The sequence below is a fragment of the Scomber japonicus genome, chromosome 1, assembly GCF_027409825.1.
Source record: "Scomber japonicus isolate fScoJap1 chromosome 1, fScoJap1.pri, whole genome shotgun sequence".
In the NCBI taxonomy this organism is placed as follows: domain Eukaryota; kingdom Metazoa; phylum Chordata; class Actinopteri; order Scombriformes; family Scombridae; genus Scomber; species Scomber japonicus.
The window spans coordinates 23,756,810-23,780,792 of NC_070578.1; the positions used below are offsets into that span (position 1 = coordinate 23,756,810).

The 23,983-nt window shown below is 38.6% G+C and overlaps 1 protein-coding gene across 1 annotated transcript in view; it reads right to left on the minus strand.

The window, feature by feature from the left end:
- Positions 1 to 23,983, minus strand: part of plekha7b (pleckstrin homology domain containing, family A member 7b) — a 75,373-nt gene that overhangs the window by 9,808 nt on the left and 41,582 nt on the right. The window contains exons 5-22 of the mRNA XM_053324547.1: positions 21,434 to 21,545; positions 20,214 to 20,318; positions 19,461 to 19,533; positions 18,879 to 18,979; positions 14,256 to 14,434; positions 12,157 to 12,573; positions 11,426 to 11,960; positions 8,902 to 8,985; positions 8,272 to 8,406; positions 7,261 to 7,314; positions 6,457 to 6,537; positions 4,292 to 4,360; positions 3,046 to 3,126; positions 2,782 to 2,931; positions 2,039 to 2,140; positions 1,570 to 1,681; positions 1,128 to 1,336; positions 39 to 230 (exon numbers count right to left, since the gene is read on the minus strand). Of these exons, the coding sequence (XP_053180522.1) occupies positions 39 to 230; positions 1,128 to 1,336; positions 1,570 to 1,681; positions 2,039 to 2,140; positions 2,782 to 2,931; positions 3,046 to 3,126; positions 4,292 to 4,360; positions 6,457 to 6,537; positions 7,261 to 7,314; positions 8,272 to 8,406; positions 8,902 to 8,985; positions 11,426 to 11,960; positions 12,157 to 12,573; positions 14,256 to 14,434; positions 18,879 to 18,979; positions 19,461 to 19,533; positions 20,214 to 20,318; positions 21,434 to 21,545 (2,791 nt within the window). The remainder of the gene's footprint in view (positions 1 to 38; positions 231 to 1,127; positions 1,337 to 1,569; positions 1,682 to 2,038; positions 2,141 to 2,781; positions 2,932 to 3,045; positions 3,127 to 4,291; positions 4,361 to 6,456; positions 6,538 to 7,260; positions 7,315 to 8,271; positions 8,407 to 8,901; positions 8,986 to 11,425; positions 11,961 to 12,156; positions 12,574 to 14,255; positions 14,435 to 18,878; positions 18,980 to 19,460; positions 19,534 to 20,213; positions 20,319 to 21,433; positions 21,546 to 23,983) is intronic.

A 23,983-nucleotide genomic window follows, 5' to 3' on the forward strand; every position in this document is an offset into this window, starting at 1 on the left:
ATTTAAACAGCGCATACAAAAACTAGACAGATATGTACCTTACTGTCTCCATTAGGGTACTGGCCTATCTCTCTATCCCTCTTGCGTTCATCTGACTGTCGTTTGAGGCCACGTACAGATGTGTGTCTGATGACCGTTGTCTCCCTGGGCAGCGGTGGCACAGCAGGAGGATGCTCATCAGGACTGTAGAGCTGAGGTAGAGGAGGTCTGGGAGGCACATCTTCCTCACCCTACAATAGAACAACTAACTGATAAAAGCTTTAAATGTGACATCAAGCTTTCATAAAAGCCATAAAGCACCAATGAATTGGGGCGTATTGCTGGAGTATGGGTTTAAGACTCCACGTTTTTCTAGTTTAACTCCAGTTGGGAAAGCATGTAATCTCATCTCTCTACCCTCATTTCCTGTCACCTCTACACTGTCAGATTTGTAGACTCCTATATTAAAACCCTCTGTTTTTCTTCAGTTCTTTACAATAAACTAATACATATCAGAAAAGGAGAGCTATATGTAGCTAGAGCAGAAACAATTTGTTGATTCATTGATTTGTTAATTAACATAACATTATTTAACAAATATTTTGATAAAAAAATGATTTAATTGAATTACCAAAAAAACAAAACAAAACAGAAACCCAAACACTTACAGCTTAAGCTTTTCTGCTGTGAGGCTTTTGTTGGTTTTCTCTATATAACATCACTGTAAATGGAATATTGGGCGTCTTGAATATTTTTGCAAAGAAAGTAATTTGAAGATTTAAAGATATCACCTTGGACTTTTTGTGAAATTGGTATTTCTCACTATTTTCTTACATTTTATTAACTAAACAGCTAATAAATAAAATAAAATCAACAATAATAAATGAAAATAAATGCTAGTGGCAGCCATGTATATGTACAACTGAAAAAAGATGTAGATGTAAACACTGAACTGGAAGAAAGCTTTCCTTAAGGTATCACAAATAATCGTGTGATCATCACACAAACTGTCACACAGCAGGAAATAGTGTACTGTAAAAAAATGTTTTTTTAAATCTACAAGTATGAAGACTGCATGTTCATACACACCCTTCATTTTGTATGAACCAGTTGAATTTTATTTCTGTACTGTAGCATGGGTCACTCACCCATTTAGGCCCAGTGGTGATGGTTGTAGAGTGGTGCAAGGGCTGCTGGCTGAGGCTGGAGGAAAGGGTGGGGGTTGTGGGGTTATGGCTACTGGGGCTGAGGTGGGGGCTGCTCTGCTGCTGCTGGGACAATCTCATCTCCATAATGGATGGGCTTCCAGATACAGAAGGCACTGATGACACCGACACTGAAGGCACAAATTTCCTCTCTGGGGAAGTCAGTGTAAACAAAAATGAATACACGCACACTCTAAGGACAGTGCTTTCTTTTCTCATGGGAAATGTAGAAGGCATTAGCACTGACTATAACATTAAGGACTTAAAGTCTGTATAGCATGACCACGTGGTTGAGCTGCATTACATAGAAAAGCAAACATGATTAGCGTGGTACACATGAAACTGTCTGTGTCAGACTTCTGTGTAGGCGTAGCACTTGTCTCACCTGGGTTAGTCACAGAGGAGATAGTGACTTTGTAGTTGGCTTTACTGCTGCTGAGGCCTGCGATAACATCCTCAATCCTCCACAACTCTTTCCTGATCTGGACTTTCTCTTGCTGCTCACAGAGAAACAAATAATGGATATCCATAGGCACAAACACAGATAACACATTTTCATTTGCTCATTCTGTATAATTACTTTTAATAATAAGTCATCTCTTTTGCCATACTAAAGTTTCAAATTTGAAAGTGATGCACAATCCTCTCTGAAGAGACACTTTATCTGTGTATAATGAACTCAGCACTCACATTCCCACACACACCCATCCCTGAGAATGAATTAGTTGTGTGTGTGTGTGTGTGTGTGTGTGTGTGTGTGTGTGTGTGTGTGTGTGTGTGTGTGTGTGTGTGTGTGTGTGTGTGTGTGTGTGTGTGTGTGTGTGTGTGTGAACAGAGATCACTGAACCACAGACCTGAGAGAGATCACTGCGGTTCATCTGTCCCTGCAGGGCTGACTTCAGCCAGTCCACGTCTCTCTCCAGCCGGTTGTACTCATTCCATGCGTTCTCCATCTCCTACAGAACAGAACGCACGCTGTGTTATAATAAGACAAGAAGCAGCTTTCAGATACTGTAATCATCTCCCTTTAAACTTACAGTATGTGCATGTGTAGTGAGAAGCAGAAGGGAGTAGTAGAGAGCAGGTGTCATGAGTTATTTGAGTCATATTATGTTTTGTCACAGGAAGCCTTTTTAATCGTAATGATTACTCAATATGAAAGTCACACATTTTTGAACAAAATGAATGTGGCAGGAAAAGTCTTGACAGTGGAAATTACACATATATGATTATTGTTCTATTCTGTTGAACCTGGTCACCTTTTTCTTATCTTAAACTGAATATCTTAAATATGTTTGACCTAAGCATTTTCCAGAGTGGCTGACAACTGTAGTTATGAGTTATGAGTTTCTTCTTGGGCCCCAGTTTGGTCCCCAAGCACTCATTTTGATAGTCAGAGTCAACCTGAAACACTGTTGCCAGTTTACGAAACCATCAAAAGAGAACAACTAAAAATAGAAGTGAACATCTTGTTTTCAGCCAATAAAAATATAACGCAATACAATGTATGCAGTAGAGGAAATAGTAAAGGAAGTCGTCTGCAATGTTTGATTGAAGGTTGCGGTGGGTGGGTGGGGGGTGGGAGAGGGGGTCTCACTGTGGACACTTTGGATATTTCAGCTCTGATGTGCACAACATCTTCCTGTAGTAACTTCTGCTGGTAGGCGATCTTCTCAGCATGGGCTGGTTGGTCTTTGTACTGCTCCATCTGCTGGTGGGAAACATCCAGCACTGACTCCAGCTTGTCCTAGATAGGGACATGAAAGACACCATCATAATAAGATGGACCACACCAATACAGTCAAAAACACACATTTAAATACTGTGAATATGAAAAAAGTGCTATGTATGAAACAAAAACCTTGTCTTCCTTCAAAGTGCGTATTGTGGCCTCTAGCTCCTGCAGAATCTTGTCTTGTTCACACAGTCGACTTAGTTTCACCTAAAGAGAGAGAGTTTTTTTTAAAAAGGGAAAATTCAGTCTAAAAGTAAACAGGGAAGAACATTTGCATCTACTTCTCATTTTTAACATCCTTTGTTAGACTCTAATAATAAATCATAATAAGACAGGAAGGAGATTAAACAGTCACAGGGCTGATGAGACACAGTATCTGTGTACTACAGAGGAAGACTGCTCACTATTTGTCTTTGTTGAACTATATTCTAACAACACAGACAGATAAGACGAATTGATTGTCTACTGTAGTCTGGGCTGTCTATAAATATGTCAATAAGCCTCATCTATGTGAAAAGCCCAGAGGAATTCCTCTCATCAGTGCAGTGAGAAATATCAAAAGGCTCTATACTGTCTAGTTTGGGGGCGAGATCTGGTAATGCCCATTATGAGTAATCGTAATCAAAAATCCATATTTTCAAATTCACTTTTGGAGAAAACCGTGTTTATTGAGAGTGACAGATTTGTTTTCCCAGAAATGGGTTATGTGTTTATGAAAACAACATAAGACTGCCAAGTTCAGAGTCTTTCTCACACAGTGCATTTTTTTCTCAGATCTATTTATCATTCTGTTCAATTAATAATTAAGCTGTTTTTATTTTGCTGCTGTATATTGTTGTTTTTAATTGCATGAAATATTCATTGTTCAGACAAATTTACTGGCAAATTCTTATAAATTGTTAAAGTGGAACAATGCTAATGATGAAAAGCCAGGACATCCATCTTATTTACCTCTATTCAGCAGAAAACAAAGAATGAGAAAAGCAGGATCAGGCAAATCAAACTGAAAAATTTAACAGCTCAACATCTAAAACTCCCATTACATGTATTTTTCCCTTTAAATTGCAGGGAGGAAAATAAAAGCTGTGGTCGATACTCTCAGGCCCTCACTGTGCAGCGTGGATGGGTGTCCCCACAGTGTTGCAATGTACATACGTTCCCTTCCCTGCACAGCCTCTATTTACCACAACTTAGGAACACACACACAAACCACACAAAACACACACAGCTAAGTCACACCAAAGTTGGCTGCTTCTCTGTAGTGGATTGTAAGAAGACAGAAATGGAGATCTTAAAGAAAAGACAGAGACAGATAAACAGGGTGCTTATCAAACAGTCTCTTTCAGCCCTGAGAACATAATGATTCACTTACATCAGCATCACTCTCTGCTATTTTCACAGGCCTTGATGATTCTTTTTTTAGGCTTTCACGTCCAGTAACCTGAAATTCCCAACAACCACAAAGAAAATAAAACGTTTGCATTGCTTTTTTTTTTGTGAACAATAAACAGTGACACTGCTTGACAAATCAAGCCAGATGGACGTACAGTAGAAAAAAATAATGAAGATGAGCAAGAGCAAGAGCTGGTATAACGAAAATTTGTGCAGAAGCAGAGCAAAAACATTTATGCAAAGACAGCGTCTACATCTTTGGGTTTTTCTAGTTTGGGGAAAGCCCAAAAAACCCCAAAGCTGTTTTTTTTTGTTGGTTGCTAAATACTGTGAACAACCAAGCCCCTCATATGGACCCTGAGGGATGATATGCTTTCTGAAATATTATAAATCTTGGTTTGTGTTGGAATATTTTCAGGTTAATACTACAGAAATCTTAATTTCACTGTCTCGATGTTGAAATGCTCCACCGTGTCAAGGCTTCTAGCTTCATGTTGGTGTGGTAAAACAGTGAGTGCTGGCAGAAACAGCAGTGACAGTGTGAACAAAGCCAGCGGTAAGAGACTGAAAAGGTGGGGGTCATTAAAAATAATGAGCTGCGTATGTTGTCAGTGTACCAAACATCTCAGCCACTGATGACAAAACTCATCACAGTTCAACACAAGTGAAGAGAGCTGTAAAATTATATTTCACTACTGGAATCTGAGGAAAAACACTTACTTTTTTTATTAACCAATTTCATGTTACATTTAGCCCGATTGATTATTGATTATGCCTACTGTATTTATGTGTTGTGATAGCAGCAGAAGATGCATTATATTATTCAGCAGAACTGTATGAAAGATTTGAACAGCATGTAGGTGGGAAAAGCTATCATCATGTTCAGAAGTTTAGAGCTCTTGTTTCCATTCTTTGTAATTTTAGGACATGTACTTTAGTATTATATCCTTAAATGGACATGGAATATATCTTAAGAGGGTTTAATGACTTTACAGTAAGTACAAGTCAATATATTTTCTCTTTTTATTTTTCTGTTTTAGTGATTTACAGTATCACTACTACAAATCCTTACTACATGAACTAATATTTTATCTGTAATCTGATGTAGTTAGCAGTGAGCTAATCCTTCATAATGCTTTTTCTTATTCTATCAGTATATGATTATAGGTACTGCCAATCTGTGCATCCTATCCATTCAGATGATATCAAAGACATTTGTCTCTCTGTCACAGTTAGTAGCATATGAAGCTTAAAAGTGTGGTTGGAATATTTTTAACACACCCACATGGAAATCACCACAGCCAGCACAGTGCTGTGAACCAGTGCAAATGGGAGACTCTACTAAAAGAGACATTCCACCAATTTTACATGTCAAAGTTAGTTAGCTTTTCATGGGGAATACAACAACACAGGCTGTGAGAACAGTTCTATAATGTACTCTGTGGTTCTGGAAGGGGCTTTGTCCAGTCTGGGAAATTCATTGACGTAAGCACCATGATATTTTGGCGTGGGACTACAACTTTCAAATAAAAAGTCTGTGTTATGGAGTGGGGACATCAGGTTTGAAAGATGTGGGCATTCAAAGTCAGCCATTGAGTTAAATGAATCATTCTGTCATAGTTAATAATCTGCCATATCAGTTTTGACCATCTTAAATCTGTCTCTCACAAGTACCCCTAGCTTTAAGAGAGTGTAACACTAAATTGCTGGAGTACTAATGAAACACACACTGCTTCTGTTATGATCCATTTCAGCCAGTTTACCACCATCAAACTAGAGACCCTACAATGTAAGTTGTCAGTGTCATACCACAATCACAGTGCCAGTACATTTCTCAAGGAGCACTACTGGGTCGTCACTTATTCTCTAACAAGCATAACAAAAGCGAATAAACTGGATGTCAAACAAACATTTAGCACATTCAGTGATGCTTAATTGCATGCAGGAAAGCAGTGGAAGCCTTTTGGCATGACGACTTCCTTCCCATCATCTCAAATCTCATAGCAGTGTCTGGAGTATCACACAGTGAATGATTGGATCAAGGTATTCATGTGCAAAATCCTGCGTAATTTCCAGGGATGCATCACATTCCATTTGTAAAGCAGTGGAATGGTCTTTTTCACTTTGTATGCACACCATCCTTACATTCAAACAGTACCCAAAACTTGGAGTGGAGTTTTCAAACACATTGTGTATTGAAACGATCATCGGGTCAATTCTTTGGATCTGTTTTAAAACAGGAAATGGAGAGGTGTTACAGAATGTACTGTACCTCGCTAGATGACCTTTCTCCATTAAAACAAAACAAAAAAATCTAATCAGTACATTATGGTGTTACACATACAAATCATTTCGGGTCAAATGCTTTGCGCAGGTGTAAATGGGATATATACTGCAAAAGCCAATAGCTTGCTAAAGACATGAGACATGTTACTCAAATATTTGTGATGCCCACATAGGAATTGGAGTTCACATGACTCACTTTGTAGAAATTCAGTCATTTACTAATAAAAACTTCAATTCCCATTAGGATAAGCTTAACATCATTGTTACATCATGTTTTAGGCTGACTTAACTGCATTACACAGCTGAAAGAAAAGTACAATCCATTTGAGAACATTGTCACATACTAAATATCAGGATGACTAAACTAACAGCGAAGAAGCCAATTCTTATTACAAGTTTATGTCGGTCACATTGGACTGTGTGTTGAACTATCTCATGTTATCCGCAAATGGGAAATTAACGAAAAGAAGACAGTTAGAACATGTTAATTCCATTGCAACAAGATACTAGAAAGCACAGCACAGAACAAAGAAAAGACAGGAAAAGGGAAACAGGGAGGCAGATGTTGGAATAGGCAGCAGGAGAGCAAGACTGCAATTCAGAGAAGGGAGATGGAGGAGAGGATGAGTAAGATAAAGTGGCATTTACTTTGTTGGGGCCCACCTTCAGATCTAGATACTCCAGGTCCTTCTTCAGTTGTATGTAAGTATCATCAGCCTTTAAATGAGCAGCAATAAATCATCAATCATTCAAGACATAATTCATATGAAATGAAGCTGCAAAGGATAATGGGTGACCAAATTACTCCTTAGGCCTTTATCTGTTGTTTGGGGTTTACGGAGTTAACTTTATTTGATCTCAATTATTGCTCACTTCTATCTCTGTATTTTTATCTACAGTTTGCAAAACCAAACTAAAAAAGTAATCATGTAATTTTTGACTGGACCAGTGTCTCAGGTTTGACCTCATACACAACTGAGCAGCACAGGTCTTGTGCATGATGTGTGGTTAAATTGCGTGTTTACTCTTCTTTATGTGCATTGAAAATGGCCAGAGAATGGTCAGATGTTAAAAACTGGGTGCAGTTGTTATTAACGATCACCGTTGCAGCTTCACTCTGGTCTGTTAGTCTGACAGCAATGCACTGTTTGTGCAAAGGCTCATGAGGGAGGCTGTGGCCTTGTGGCTGATTCAAAACAATAATACCAAGAGTGAGAGATTTATCAGAGCACACAGAAATATAGACACAAATGTGCTATATTCATGGTGTGTTCCTTAATGTGGCTGTTGAAGGTTACACAGCTATCAGACAAAGGAAAATATAAAATACAGGCACATTTGACAAGCAACATGCTTCAAATATGGCATTTTACTTTTTACAAAATAGAATACCACAAACCTCTGAAAGCTTTTCCAAGTTTTGAACAAAGTGGATAAATGTGACTAACAATAAATACTATTGTATAACTAAAATGCACTTTGCACAGTCTATAAAGTGCAATGCAGCCCATGCCAAAATGGTTGAATAAACAAAACACCCAAGCAACACCAACAGTCTTATGAATGACAGGGAAGGAATGTATGGGATTGGCTGGGGAGAGGGGGAACCACAATGCACTGGCTGGGGTTGCAATGTGCTGAAGAGGAGATTAGGGATATACAAGGGCCCCTGACCTGCATGCTGGGGCCTAGAAGGCCGTTGTGCTGGTGGTGCTGCAGGTGAGCGAACGCATCACTGGGGCTATGCACACCAGCCATCTTGGCCTGGTGCCTCCGAAGCTGAATGAGGAGCAGAGTCAGCTCCTCTGGCTGTAGCCAAGCCCAGTTTTAGGGGCCAGAGGCCAGTGAAAGCACAGAGGGATGAGAAAAAATACTTAAAAACCATCTGGGCAGTACAGTGGCTGGGCTTCAGCAGCGGAGAGAGCCAAATGGTAGAGAAAGGCCAGTACACTTCTGTCTCTATTATGTGAAAGCTAGAGCTAGATCTATGGAGCCTGATATGAGAGGATGATTGATTGCTGTTTTCTGGAGATAGGGGCTATCAGAACTCACACTAACACTAATATATCAGATGGCCTAAAAATGACACCAATTTCAAATGTCACAAAATCGTCCATCTCAATCAGCTCTAGATTATAGATTGTGTACTGTCACCGAGATGAGCCTTAATAATGAAAATTTTGACTAAGATATTTCTGTTCACACTTATGGATTGCCTATCCTAGATTACTTGAAAATGAATCCTTCATATATCTTTTAAAACGCAGCCACGTTATGTGCTCAGTGTCATATAGAGGATCATACCGTTTTTCCATGTAAGCTGGGCGCACTGACAGTGTGTGTGATGTAGCCCATGGCTGGCATGGACCTTCTCTCTATTTGGGCGGTCTGTGGAGAGACAAAATTCATCAACATGTTATTACAGATCTTATGGAGTTAAATCAAACAGAATGTCTAATTCACAGAAGTTATCTTCAATAGTTGTTGAAAGAGACCACAGTATCAACACTGACTCAAAGTTAAACCGTTGCCTCCAAGTCTGCAAACAAATTTGACTACACAGCACTTTTTTCCCCCATCTATCCCTTTCTCCGTTTCATCACCCCTACTCTTATTTGAAACAAGGTGTGCCCTGAGTTTAAGATGCTACAGGGCTTGGAAAATTTGACATTTTTGCTTAACACACAGAATTAGCGAAAAACTAGAACCTACAGAACCTTAAAAGGACACAAACAACAAGAGATTTAATTAACTACACATAAATTATACTAAACCTGCTTTCTTAAAATAACATTTGTTTGCTACCAGCAAGAGAAGCACTGTAAGCCATTCCCTTTGAGATTCCCATGCCATTTTTTTTTGCTGTATAATAGGTTTTTTATTTAAATGCGAGATCAGAAGAAAGAGACCGCTGCTGATGTCTGAGATACAGTAGAGATGTTTATAGGGTGCTGAGAAGCCCTGGGCAAATTGGATTAGCTGCTAATAAAACATACTTCTTAATGATATTCCACTGAGGTATACATATATCGCTATTACTTAAATGCACTCCAGCCAGAAAGCATCAGCCTCAAAGATGCTTGGTGCACCAAAACTAAGTTCATCTGCCGACTAAATTTAGTGCCCATAAACACTGCTCTCTTGCACAGTCACTGTGGCTGCCTTTGTTAAAAATGTATGTTCTTTTAAATAGTTTTCCATAATTGTGCATCACTCTATTTTATGGTTATAATTAGTGTCTTGACACTCGAGTGAGTGATGGATGGAACAGAGCATTTGTGACACTTTGTTTACTTGTGTAAGGCCAGCGGGTTGGTTATGGGACTTGTGTGTGTTGGCAACTGTGGTGAGGGTTTGGAGGGAGATCTTTTCACATGTGGAGGGTGTGGTAGGGAGACAGCACAGGGTGTGGATGACTGAACGGCCTCTCGCTCCGTCTCCTGTGGCGTTGGTGGTGCTGTCTGAGCACTAAGACGGTGGACAAGCAAGCTTTTACTCATACATGGTCACACCACCTGTGGAGTGGGCCTGGGCGTGGGCTGTGTGAATCTGTGAATGATTCACATGAGCATCAAAGTGCATGCGCTGAGAAGTTGGGGCCTTCTCATGCTTCTCATGCTAATCTTCCCATGGTATCCATGTGAGCTCACAACATCCTTCCTGTCAACATCAAGAGATACCTCTAATCCACTATCCAAAGCTACTGTGAGAATGAGACCTTTGTCAAGTTTTGATTTGAGACATGAGTTTTTACTTCTGTCCCATACCAATGACAGGCTACTGACACTCACAGTGTGACAGTAGTACAGTGTGTTAAAGCACCAATGACTGAGTATCAGCACATAAATTCATGAAGGGTGGGACTACCATCTATCCATCCATCCATCATCTATACCTGTTTATCCTGTGCAGAATTGAGGTGGACCAGATCTATCACAGCACACATTGGCCAAAGAGATGGGGTGCATTATTCCAGTACAGAAATCTGAGGTTCAACAATCAGCAACAACATATATATATATATAAAACATAGATATAATATTGACTGAAGGTTCATACCATATTTATTGTACAATTTTAATATAATTCTAAGATGTTAGATTTAGGTGAAATTCATATTAATGATGTTTTATGTATAAAAATGTTTCATATGCAGTAACACCTTAGTTAATTACAACAAATAGTCATAGGCTTGTAAACATATGGTCACAAGAAGTTTAGGAATCACTAGGCAAGGCCATGTTATTCTACAGTAGTTACAGAACTACTACCACCCTTTAAAACTAACCACTTTGTCAATTGGAGGATACCACAGACAGTAAGGAGATATGTTGACACACAAACAATATCCATACTCTATAGCACTCATCCAGTTCAAGTTCATTTAGTGTGTTCTGCATTTTTTATTTCTGGTGACTAATTTTGTGTCAGATGGATGATTCTAAGAAACTGAGACTGCGTTTACTCTGCTAAATAGAATAATCTTCTGGCCATGTTTATCATAATGAAGGAATATGTTAGCTCAGCTGGTGAAATAATGCGTCTCTTTTGTATGTGTGAAACCAATTATGTCTGTTCTATAGCATAAAAGTATAAGCTATAGCCTTAAGATAAATTAAAAATACTTCCAAAGGATTATTTTGGTGGTTTCATCTTGTTTTTTGATCATTTTATATTGACCAATACTGACCAATAATGTCTCTCTTTTTGATCAGGCTGTATGTGAAGTTGTAATCTCAGTATATGATATGCGTTTTAATGTCTAGGCCACCAGGGGACCCTACGACCCTTCAATACAGTGCCTCTCCTCCCCATCTAAGTGTCATACCTGAGAAAGATGGGCACAAATATGGCCAGGGGAGCTGGATCTTGTGCTGTCTCCGGGTGCCACTTCATCCAGGGGCCTGACTGTCCGTCTGTCTGAAGGGGTGTGTGGCCTGTGGGGGGACAGGGGTTTGAAGGATGGGATTGATGGTGGGACTTCACAAGGCGATGGGGGCACAGAGATGGAACGTGGCATCTCCACAGTAACTCTAAAAGATGAGGAGTCTGAAAAATTAGGGCCGGTGTAGATAGGAGCTGTGGGGCTGCCATGGCGGAACTGCTGCCGCTGCTGCCACTCGTACAGCTGCCACACCATTCCCTCCTTGGTAGCCATGCGTTCATCAGTGGACATACGGAAGTGGCTTAGCCGGTCATGGGCATACTTGTAGTCACTGGGCAAGTTACATGTTGCTGTAGGAGAGTTGCTGCCAGATGGGAGACGGGGAGACTTTGGCAATGACTGATAGGCATCAGCTGTGCTGGCTTTGGGCTTTAAGGGAGGAGTCCGCCGAGGGAGGTTGTACTCCGCAGAAGGAGAACTGAAACAGAAAGACATATGGAAATCCTTTGTACTGTATCAAGGATTTCATATCTGTATGTATTTCATAAAAAAATAAACCACACACAAAGGCAAGTCAAGCTACAAAACCTCATATGAACCACTAGAGGGAGACATTTATTCTTTTTTTTCATCAACCTTTATAGTGAAATGTGACGGCATGAAGTTGAACTGACCTCTTTGATGGGTCCCCCTTTTGAACTTTGACCCAATGCTCCACCTGAGCCAGTGTAGTTTTCCTCTGCACGTGTTTCTCAGTGTCTGCCCGGGAAACAAAGCCCCTCTGATAGACGAGATTTCCATTCTGTTCTGGTGGCAGAGTCACTTGAATTACAGTCTGCTGGCCGTTTTTGTGGGTAGACTCTGGAGAAAGTCTCTCAACCCTTTCCGCTGTGGCTAGCTGGCTGGGTCTTCCTTGGATTTCTAACCCATACCTCACCTCATCTCCATGAGCCAGTCGGATACCATTATCCTGAGGTTCCTCTCTGTCTGTCCTCCGAAGGCTTTCCGATTGAGATGAGTTCTGAGTGATGTGGACATGATTGGTCTGGGGAACTGCCTGCTGCACAACCTTCTCTGGCTTTTCCACCTCTCTGTGAAAAAAGTGAGATGGGATGATTGAACATACAGTACATTAACAACACTTAATTCTGTACTACATAGTATTTAAGCAACTGCAATGAATTACTTCATACAGCTCATCTTAAATTACAGGATATGGGTTGAAGTGTTCATCTAACCTCACGTGGCTACAATTAACAGTATTTATCCATCACCTCATTCCCCCTCTTGACTGTACATTATGATGAAATACAGCACTAATGTAGCATTATTCTTATAATACGGATTAAACAGCCTTAAACAGATTATAGCAAACCACAATTGGCATTTAATTAATTAATTAATTAATTAATTGATCCTGAAGGTAATTTCACAATCAATTTACAGAGACACTTCTGCATATGGTCAGATTCATTACAAAGTGTCTCTAAGGAAAGAAACCACAGGGAGCTATACAATAACTTTTGCATTAGTATGCTTTTTTATATTTTTCCAAAGGGATGAATGAAGGAGTATAGAGCTCTAGCTTGAGAAGCCATACAGAATAAATCCTCAGAGAACAAAGATGACACTCACTTTGTCTTCATCAAATAGCTTGGGATAACCAGCCTGTCCTCTCAATGTGCTAAGATGATAAGACTTGCAATTTGTTAGGTTTTATGTTTAAACTAATGAATCCATTTCCCACTCAAGGGAGCAAGACATGATTAAACACACACCCTGAACGTTTTGTGAATTCTATGGAAATAATTCCTAAGTTCCTAAGTAAGGGAGGTTCAGTATCAAAAGGGGCATTTTTATCTTTTATTCTATACAAGACTTGGTGGAAAATTAAGTGCTTTTGTTATTATTCTATACTAATGTGGACAATTTTGTATTAGTAATGCAACCAAACTATGACTGCCATGTGGGATGCTGAGTGCTTTCCAAAAACAAAACTGTTAGGAATTCTGAGTAATATTTGCCTCTAGGTGGCATTATTGCACAGAGCATCCAAGCTATGCGGCAGATCTCAGATGTCTACATACATTTTGTAATGCATTTACCACAGATGGTGACAGAGTATCAGACTGTATTGCAGATTATTTCTGCTCCAGATTGTGAATATAACACAAAATATATACAGTATGCCCACAAATCTGCCTTGTACATAATGATTACAGCTGCAGAAACATGTTCTGCAGTATAACATCTCTTGAGTAAGGCCTGCGCTCAGCTGGCATAAGGCTGCAATAACCCTCATCTATACCAGACCCAGATGCAGCACAAACACACACATACACACGCACACACGCACACATGGACGAGCACACACTTACAAACATCTAAGTGTCCCAGAACAGACGGACAGGGCTGGGCCTGCTGTGTTAAACTGCTCACACTGTTAAAATAAAGCTGCGAAGGCAAGAAAAGGGAGCAAATATTCAGTAATGAAACTGATATTAAAACAGGGGCCTTGAAAAGAGACAATAAATACTGCAGTGCAGCACTGGGGGTTTGAGTGTCAAAACCTATAAATATGATAGACAAGCATACTACATGCACAAGAATAATTTAATGACCAGCTTTATTGTATTTATTTTATTTTATTTATCAATATTAAGACACATCCAGTTCACAAAGATCGCTGTATTTTATGGGAGGCAAGATGTAATTACTATTAGAAGCTCAACCAATAGGAGAAGTGAATGCTACTCCATAGAGAAAGACCAACCTCTTTATGGTGTGGCTCTGCTGCATCAGCGCAGCCTGGTTCATGGCCCGGATCCAGCCATTCATGTCCTCCTGTGTGTCCGCACTGAAGAAATATGTCCGCATCCCGCAGTGTTCTGCCTGTGAGCCAATCACAGAGTTCTTATTGTAAATGTAGGAGCGCATTCCTGTATGGCTCGCCTATCAAAGACAGGGAAATTGAAAAAGAGAGGGGGGTGAGAGAGATATGAAAACTTCTCATTAAAGACAGGAAAAAGCTGCCAGCGAGGCTTACAAGTTTGATTTCTTGCTTACTGAGACTGACAGCTGTCGGCTCAATGTGGACAAAGTTTACACATTTTCTGAAAAAAAAAGCAGGGAGCAAAGTGCTGCATCATAAATAAAGCATAAGCACTGTGTTGTTTCCAGCAAAAAAAGGCATAGCAGGTTATCTTTTCATACCAGCTTATCATCTTTCAAAAGGCTTGCAGCAAATGATATAAAATCCCTTTAGCACATATAATGATACAGAAATTACAAATACAGAAATACAGAAACTACAGCAATCAAAAGAAGGAAACAAAAGATAATTATGGGTATCTGCCACCACGTTTATAAGGATAAAGGATTGTTATTTCATTGTAGTGTAGTAAATCTGTCCTAATTAGAGCTTGACCAATACTGGAATTTCGGGGCCGATGCTGATACTGATAGTAGGGAGTAAAACAATTATGATATTCAATATTGATTATCTTATACAGAATATATACATATTTGTACAGTTTTTGCATCCCTCAAACACTTGAACAAACACAAATATATGTGATGGAGGCATAAATAAATGACATATATAAAATGACATCAGTGCACTGAAACAGTAATCACTGAGAATTTCATAATTATATATAACAGAAAAAAATGAAAGTACAGCAATCAAAAGATACATAAAATGCTGCCTAATATGCATATATATATATATACATATATTTTTTATATATCGGCCAACTTACTATACTGATATATATGCTGATACTGATATATCTGTGATAGGTCAATGTCTAATAGCTTGACTGTAAAATATGTACAAATCTTCCGAACTCCATAAACCCCACCAGACCATAACCAGCTATACAACAGTAAAAGATCATTTTTCATCATATCATAAGTATGTATCATAAGGAAAGGATTTAAACACAAGCTCAGGAAACTGAGAGTTGTAAAAACACCCTTGTGATACAGCTACCATAGTGCAATTATAATACTGAAGAACCTTTACTTTTAAGGCAATATGTGAGAAGCCAAACACTGCAAAGTAAAACCAACAAGGCACCACATGAAGAAAAACACAGTTAGACTCCATGTTACATTGTAAAACAATATTAAGTTCATGAACGCATAGCGGGGGGACAAAATGTTGATGGTGGCTAGAAACAAAACAAAGAAAATCAGAGAAGAGTGTAGAAAAGCTGTGCTGTCCCACCTCTCCTGTGATGATGAGAGTATGATAAGTGATGAAGCTTGACAAGACAAATACCAGAGCTAATGAGCATAGATGTTTATGACACTGATTAAATGACTAACCCTGTCAATGAAGGCATCATGTTCTACTCATTAGCCACATTTATAAGCCACATTTATAAAATCAGTTAGCTCATTAAGTATTTGGACATTCATATATTCCTTTTCCTGCTCTGTGCTTCAGCATTATGGATTTGAAATGAAACAATGTATTGAGGTTGTAGTAGTCACTCTCAGTTTGACTTGTTTACACCCATGTTGTGTGAAAAGGATGCAGTGGGAATGCAGTCTTTTCATTGTCCTCCCACTCTGTCTAAAAACTGGAGGACAATACTGTACAACTTAAAAGAGATATAATTCCTTCATTAACTAAATTGTATTATCTCATTTCAAATCCAATTTGCTAAAATGCAGTGGAAAAGTTTTATCAGTAAAACCTTGTCTTGTCTTTTTTCAATAACGATTTAAATCTAATAGCGCTCTGGCATTGTCCACTGATGACTGTTGCTGTACATGGTGGTAAGACTCTGATGCACATCTTGAAATGTGCATTCAGCAGCTAGTAGCATGATATGAAACAAAATGAGCTGAGGATGGCACTTCACTGATGAGGCTGAAGTGAAATCAAATACCTATTCATGCAAGACAGGAAGCCTGTGTGATTCAGGACGGACGCCCGCAGAGAACAGTACTCACTCCGCCCGCGCACACACACCGGGTCACAATGGGAGGCAATTGACCAACAGGGAATGGGAGAAACACAGTGAGATGAGCAAAAATAAGAGAACACAGCACAACAGGAAGTTAGAGCAGACTGCTGACTACATACTGTGCGAGAGAACAGAAATTGGCCTGGTGGGTTGTCTTTTTCACAGGTCATCACAAATGCAAGAATGAGTGATAGTGGCAGCATTGGAAGTACTTAAATACTCCAAAATCAGACACATTATGGTGGCATCACAGCACGGCCTTAAGTGCAGTAAGTTTTCAAGTTTTTCATATTTCACAGGAGTTCTGTACTGACACACCACCACTTACTCATAACTTCTCCATTCAGCTGATGTTCAAATACATTTTATTACTGAGAAGACTGTCAGTGTCGCAATATCTAGTCCATTATTTCAACTCCTTATGTCTGCACAAACTGTAGTGTGTATGCCGCCGTACACGTCACTCACACTAATAGTCTGGAACATCCCATTGTTCAACAACATCAGGCATCTAGTCAGCTGCTGTCTGGCTTACTTAGCAGTAACTGAAATTTAGCAAAGCACCTCAGATACATGTAATGAAATATCCAGCTCTTTAATGCATGACGGCTCCAGGAGAACTGAGGGGAATTAAGATCTCTTAAATGCAAGGTGACTCATTTCATGGAAACCTCACATATACTTTGTGGCAAGCTGTGGGAGGAGATGGTGCAAGGGTAGAAAATAGGCTGTATGTATAATTAATATTCCCAGCAGCACAATTATCATACAAATCCCATTGTATGTAACGTGATCTTTAAACATAGGGAGATAAGGTACGTACCACATGAGCACACGCATTCCTACTCACATTCACACAAAATCCAAGAAAAAAAAAGCCAAAGTACAAAGGGGCTGAGAGGATTGCAACAGAATGCCCTGAAGCTGCAATGGTGCATCAAACATTCAGGCACTATTGTTCTTTGCAACAAGCAACGTGTTTCCACAAAGGAGGAGCTGGATAATGTTAACACTCATGCTGTAACCAAGAGACATAAATCCTCTGGCAGAATTCACAGAAGGAAAATAGGAAAATACTTTTTTTTCTGCATGCAAGGAAGACTTTTTTTTTTGCACAATTTCAAGTAAAATGACACAATTAGGACAAAGGTTTATTATTAATGTGTAATAAACAAGTTATTTACCCTTCAGATTTTATTGAAAGAACAAGGCTCTTTGGCACTGTGCACACCAAAGTGAAGACTACACTGCTGCTGCCTCTAGAGCATACTGGTGTAGCTACTGAAAATGCTTCTGCCCCTGTCCATCAAGTCTACTTTGTCTGAAATGCATGTGCTAATTTGAGCAGATCATGCTTTAGAAATCACTACCAGAATACATAACAGTTTATACTGCAGTCAGTTACTGTAACATCCACTATCGTGTTAAAAAAGGTAAACAACCTGAAAGTTAAAAGTTCCAACAGACGCCGGCCATCTGGGCTTCAGAAAGAAAAACATTTCAAATAATTCAATAAGTGATGTGCATTAGAGTTGCAACTATTAGTTGGTTAATCGATCAGTCAATCAACAGGGAACTAATCACCAACTATTTTGACAATCGATTAATTGTTTTGAGTATTTTTTTAAGAGAAAAAGGCCACATTCTCTAATTCCAGCTTGAATGTGAAGTAAAATATGAAAAGTTTTCGGTTAAACTAGATATCATTTTGTCATCATTAGGCTTTGAGAAACCATTACATCATTTTGGACATTTTAAGATGAATTGATCAATCATGAAAATAGTTAGTTAAATCATTAGTTGCAGCCCTGTAATCTTAGATAGTAAATAGGGCTGGGTATTGTTTGAAAAGTTTGTACTGATACTGAAACTTTGTTCACTTCTCTATTTTCAGAATATAACCATGTTTTTCTTTAAAACTCTATTCTTTTTTAATTTAACAAGATAAGCCAAACGTCTGAAACACATCAGTGTTGTCTTAATATACTGTAAACAACTTTAAGACTTTGCATTAATAAAACAGCAAGGTTATAAAAATCTAGGAATATCTGATCAAACAATAAGTAAATAAAAATAAGAATCGGATGTCAACTTTTGACTAATTTTTGATACTCTGATTTGGTTAGTATTCAAGAATTTAAATTCAAATAGTAGTAGTGAATCATAAATTGCCCTTAAACAACATGAAAAACTCACAAGAGACACATTAAAATACAGTAAGATGTAGGTAGCAGGGAGTGCACAGCCAGCCTTACTCTGTTGCAGTGACCTCAGAGGGGGAAATCATTATCTGGTCATGTATTAATCTAGTAATAAAGTTGTAATTGATATTCATAAATAATGAAGACATTGTGGTGGTTACACAAGCACATGAACATTTCTTTTATAGATTCCATTCAATGCCACTACAGTGTTACCTTGAAAGCATATTTGCGGTTTATGTGGTCATCAGGCTCTACTGGTGCAATGACATAACTGGGCAGAGGGATACTACCGAGCACTGTCTCCTCTCGGCTGTCTGTGAAGCAAACACACACAGAGTATTGTTATCGGCACCCAAAAATGTAATCCTGCAAGGATCTTTGACAATGTTTACAGATGACTGCAGATTTATGTACAGAAGGAGAATTAGCAAGGCATAATTCATGTGTGACAGCATGTGTGGCCTGTGGCTTATCTATTATTCAGTGTGATTAATGAAGGAGAGGAGCTAGGTGCTATGGCAACACAACCACAGATTACACCCCATAATGAAACACTCAAGTTAATCAGGAAGGAGAAGTGGGAGCAAAAGAAAACTAGGAAGTGTAGAAAATGGCAAGAGATTTCAGAAGTCTAATTATAAGCTGTCGTTATTCAAGAAATTCATCTTCCTCAGAGGAGATTACCAAAGGTTTGTATGTCTGATTTGATTATCATTTATAATCATTTTAATTTTTGTCTATTGTTTGTCCAACCTTAACACTAACCCTGGCTGAATATACTATTCATAGACTCACCTTTGTAGTAAAACAAGCAGTAGTCTGACAAAACAAACCACTTCCGTTTCCACAGTCGCATTCCAGAGCTGTCCTGGAGGTGAAGGGGGAAATGCAACACACAGCGTATTTAGAAATCATCCTCGCAGGAACATTTTAATTCACACTTTAATTAAAAAATGTAGTTTGGGAATACTATGCTCATTAGCAAAGAGCAGAGAGGAAAAAAAAGGCTCTGTGCATTTCATTAGAACAATAATGTAATTTAATTTAAGTTGGGGGTTTTTTCAGCACCTTGCACAAAGCTGCAGCCCTTTCATTAAATACAGCGTTTAGGTGTGAGTTAAGGCTGTGCTTTTTTTTGTTTTGCACTTTTAGTAAATATAAAATTGCTTTACAATTCAGTTTGAGCATTCTTTTACAGTCCATATCACATCAAAATAATAGATAATTGATAAAAGAATGAATGAGAAGAATTAAAAAGACAGTCCAGGGAAGAGTGCAAAGCTGTGTACATTAAGGAAACCCTCATTTGAATGGCATGTTTATCCTACACCAATTCACAAGGTTGCTTATAAATCACACACACATACATCTGCTGTACAGTGAAGTATTTCATCTTCTGCAGGGAGGGATAAACTGTGAACTAAACTAACACTGTGATTAACATCTGACAGAGTGACATATTTGAACCTGTGTTTGTTTTTTAACATGTGCTGGTAGACATGTGACAGGTGGGCTCATTTTTTCAGTCTCACAACAAGCCCTGCTCACCTGTTTATAAAGCCAACCTCTCACCACCACTGGGATGTTGAGGTTTCTTTTAATAGCATGATCCCTTTTGCCAAAACTGTGTACTTTCCCCGCACCCCTGGAGCCCTGCAGGAAGCAAAGAAAAAAACAAAAGAGTTGACAATGTGGTAGCTTTGCTGAAGAACTGCAAGCAGTTTTGCTTACCTAAGAAAACAGTAATTCATAGAAAGGGATATTGCCTTCCACAGAGTAGAATAATACAACTACAAAGTTCAGTTATTGTGCTTGGAAAGCTGCCTTCTCTGCTGCACTTCCTTTCTCAACACCCATAACGAGAGGTGGAAATACCAAATATTCTCGTGGGTGTGCATATCCATTTATAAACTACTATATTTTCAGACAAGGTCATTTCAAGACTACATATTCTCTGCAGAAATTACATTGTCTCGCAATACAGTGTAATTTCTGCAGAGTTATGTAGTCTCATTTTTATATAGATATACCACACTATTGAATAAAGATAGGAAAAAACCTCCATATAAGAGGACAAATATGCATACCAAATATATTCCACAGAGTCATGACTGTGACACAATCTCAAAAATGTCTCCATCAGATAATAATAAAATAATAAAATAGTAATAAAAAACACCTGGAGGACCACAGTCAATCACAGAAAATAATGATTGCACAATTAATGAAACAATCACAAGCATTTAGGATACCAGCAGGTCAAACTTTTAAGAGGAATACAATGTGTGTCTAACATTAAGGTGCATTAACATGTATTGTCCTGCTAAGGGTAGTAGTGAAGTATTTCATATTTCAACATGACATCACAGTCCTGTGTTTCTGTATTGTGGCTCATATTCAGTGACAAAACATGTTTTCCGCTAAAACTTTCCATGATCACTGTGGGAAAATATCAGAAAGCATGCACCACACCCCTCTCCAGCCCTGAAATGTAGGTATTTGAGTTTTATTATGCTGGAAAAATTACTAAATTATTGCTCTCTGTGGCCATTAATCAGAATGAGATAATGTCTACGAGAGTTGATTAAACCAATTTATCAACATGAGCATTAATAGTCATACAGAGAGCACCAAAAGCAATTAAGAGGAATACATATTTAATCACTAAAACTTAATTTAAAATAAGAAAAAAATTTGATTTCTGTTTTAGAATAGACAGGTCTTTAAATATTCTTGGACTCTTAGAGAAGACAAACACTGCTGCTTACCTTTGACCCTGAGCTGGCATCTGCTGCTGTTGAGGTCACAGCCTTGGAAGGCTCTATGACGATCCTTGGGGATCTCTGATTGGCCACTGACTTGGACATGTGGGAGCCTATCCTAAAGTTGAGGAGGCAATGTAGAAGGAGATCAGTAATACAGGCAGGATGAGCAGCATCGGATAGTGATGTTCCTTCTCAAATCCTTTGACAAACTACAGACATGCAGTGAAACAGTGTGGGACCCTTTGCTGAGCTTTCAGATATCAAGGATATGGCTATTTCCTGAAACCGCCACGCGACCTGTCAGAGCCAATGGCATTACAGGAAAAGTGTTAACAGGGGAAGCTTTTTGTTCCGAACACTTTCGTGACACTTAGGTCTCACACTCACCCCCAAGGCACACATAGTACACACACCCAGCTCAACAACCCAAAACAAACAATAGAAAGAACCCAAGTTTCACCTTTAAAGGCATATGCACTCGCACACACACACACACACACACACACAATCATTTGACACCTTCCAAGGAATCCACATCCCACCTCACATTTCCTCATGACATCATTATATTGCTGTAGATCCAGGAAACATGAAAAAATACAGCATGGTCCATTCAGTTTGAATGACAGATTGAGCCAAATAGCTTATTTTCTTATTTTTAAGAAGACTTTCAACTGGGTATTTTTGGTGTGACTACCACTGAACATATATTACAGTGCAAAAGATTTTCCAGCATTAGGAAAGAAAGCAATCTAATCCCCATAAAACACAGCACCAATAATCTTAATTTATATTTCTGTAGTATCATGGAAAATATTGAATGGGGGATTAGACTGTAAAGACCTCATTATTTATACAGCTGTTGGCACATATTAATTGGTGATATTGCTTCATTAATGTCTCTACAAATATATCTGCCAGGCCATTAGCCAGCTTTTATCACAACTGTATTGGTAGTAAAGTTAAGATTGTGAAAGATTTAGATCAAAATAATTAATACTTATGCTAAGAAATTTAAAAGGAGTAAAATGCTTTCCTGAAAAAAATAGTATAACACATTTTACAGCAATGGTAAGTTGCATATCCACGTTTTTATTTCCCTTGGCATCACTATGTGTAGCAGTGTTCAGTTGAAAAATTAGAGAAAATGCTTTCACCCAAGTATACTCATTAAATGCATTTCTGTTTAGACAAGTCAGCATCACTGGTGGTACAATCACCTGAAGTAGTTTCATTCTGAACAAGCTGCGAGCTGCACAATCCAATTCTAAATTAAACACAATATTGTGTTATTTTATTTAGAGGATGATTTATTAGTTGTGTATCTCAAGACCTTTACTGATTCACTTCTCTGCTGTGTTATTACCATAAACTCAATTTAGCTGAAGTTGATAACTTCTGACCTGTTGCGGTGGAGGTGAAGCAATAAGAAATTATGTTTAAGTATGACTTTCTACATAGGCTGAATGACATTGTATCCACAGCCATCTGTGTTCTGCCTCATACACACTAACTCCAAAAGGTTAATGGAATGAGTTGGTGAATAGTTTCACCCTTCAGCACAGAATTACACAGAGGCAAATTGTGAGGCCGGACAAATGGGATTTCAGTTGACTGGAATCTTTCAACACCACTGCTGGAAAACATCTAAGGAACCTATACATATAGAGACGAAAGATAACAAATAATATATTGAGATTAAAAGTGCAATTTGTAAGCGACAGAAATTCTTTCTCATTAATGACACCGGTGGCTGTTAAGTGAGCTGTAGTCAGCATCCTGTTGCACTTGCACACATGCTTGCTTTTCATCAGCACAAGTGAGCAGTGGTGCTAACATTAGCCAGGTAAACCACAATATCACATGTTCACTTATCTGTCACATAAGAAGACAGCCAGCTCGGTGTTGGACGTTAGCCATTTCTGAGCTAACATTAGCTAGTGCTGCACCCTGATGGGGCTGACGGGAGAGAGACTAAGCACTTGGAAGCACATATAAACAACACATCCTTTGGATTTTCCCAAGCAAAACTGCCCCAAATCCTTTACATAGAAATCAGTCCACAGGCATTTAAAGACAACCCAGAAAATCAGGTCTTCAAACTCTGTTGATAATTCTAGCTGTTTTTATGTTTACATAATTATTACATATTGCACCCTTAATAAATAGGTGAAATAACAATATTCCTTTGCATAGCATACAGTACATACATACCTGTTAATACAGTATATGTGCTGTAAAAGTATCAGAACTAAATGTGGTAAATTGGTTTAGCAAGATAATAAAATAACACTAAAAACTGGCATCAGCCTCCATATTCAACCATCTTCAGAACCCAGATGCTTGGCGCAAACATTATGGATGCTTCTAGTTGAGCTGGTGTAATGTTAAAGATTGTACTTCATGCATTATGAAACTGACAGTACACAGAGGAAAAATAGGATAATACATGATTTTAAATGAGTAATAACAACTTGCATGTATGTACAACTTCTTAATTAAACTGATTTTACATAATGTCAGTTGGAGTCACGGTAGGTATCGATGCAGTAC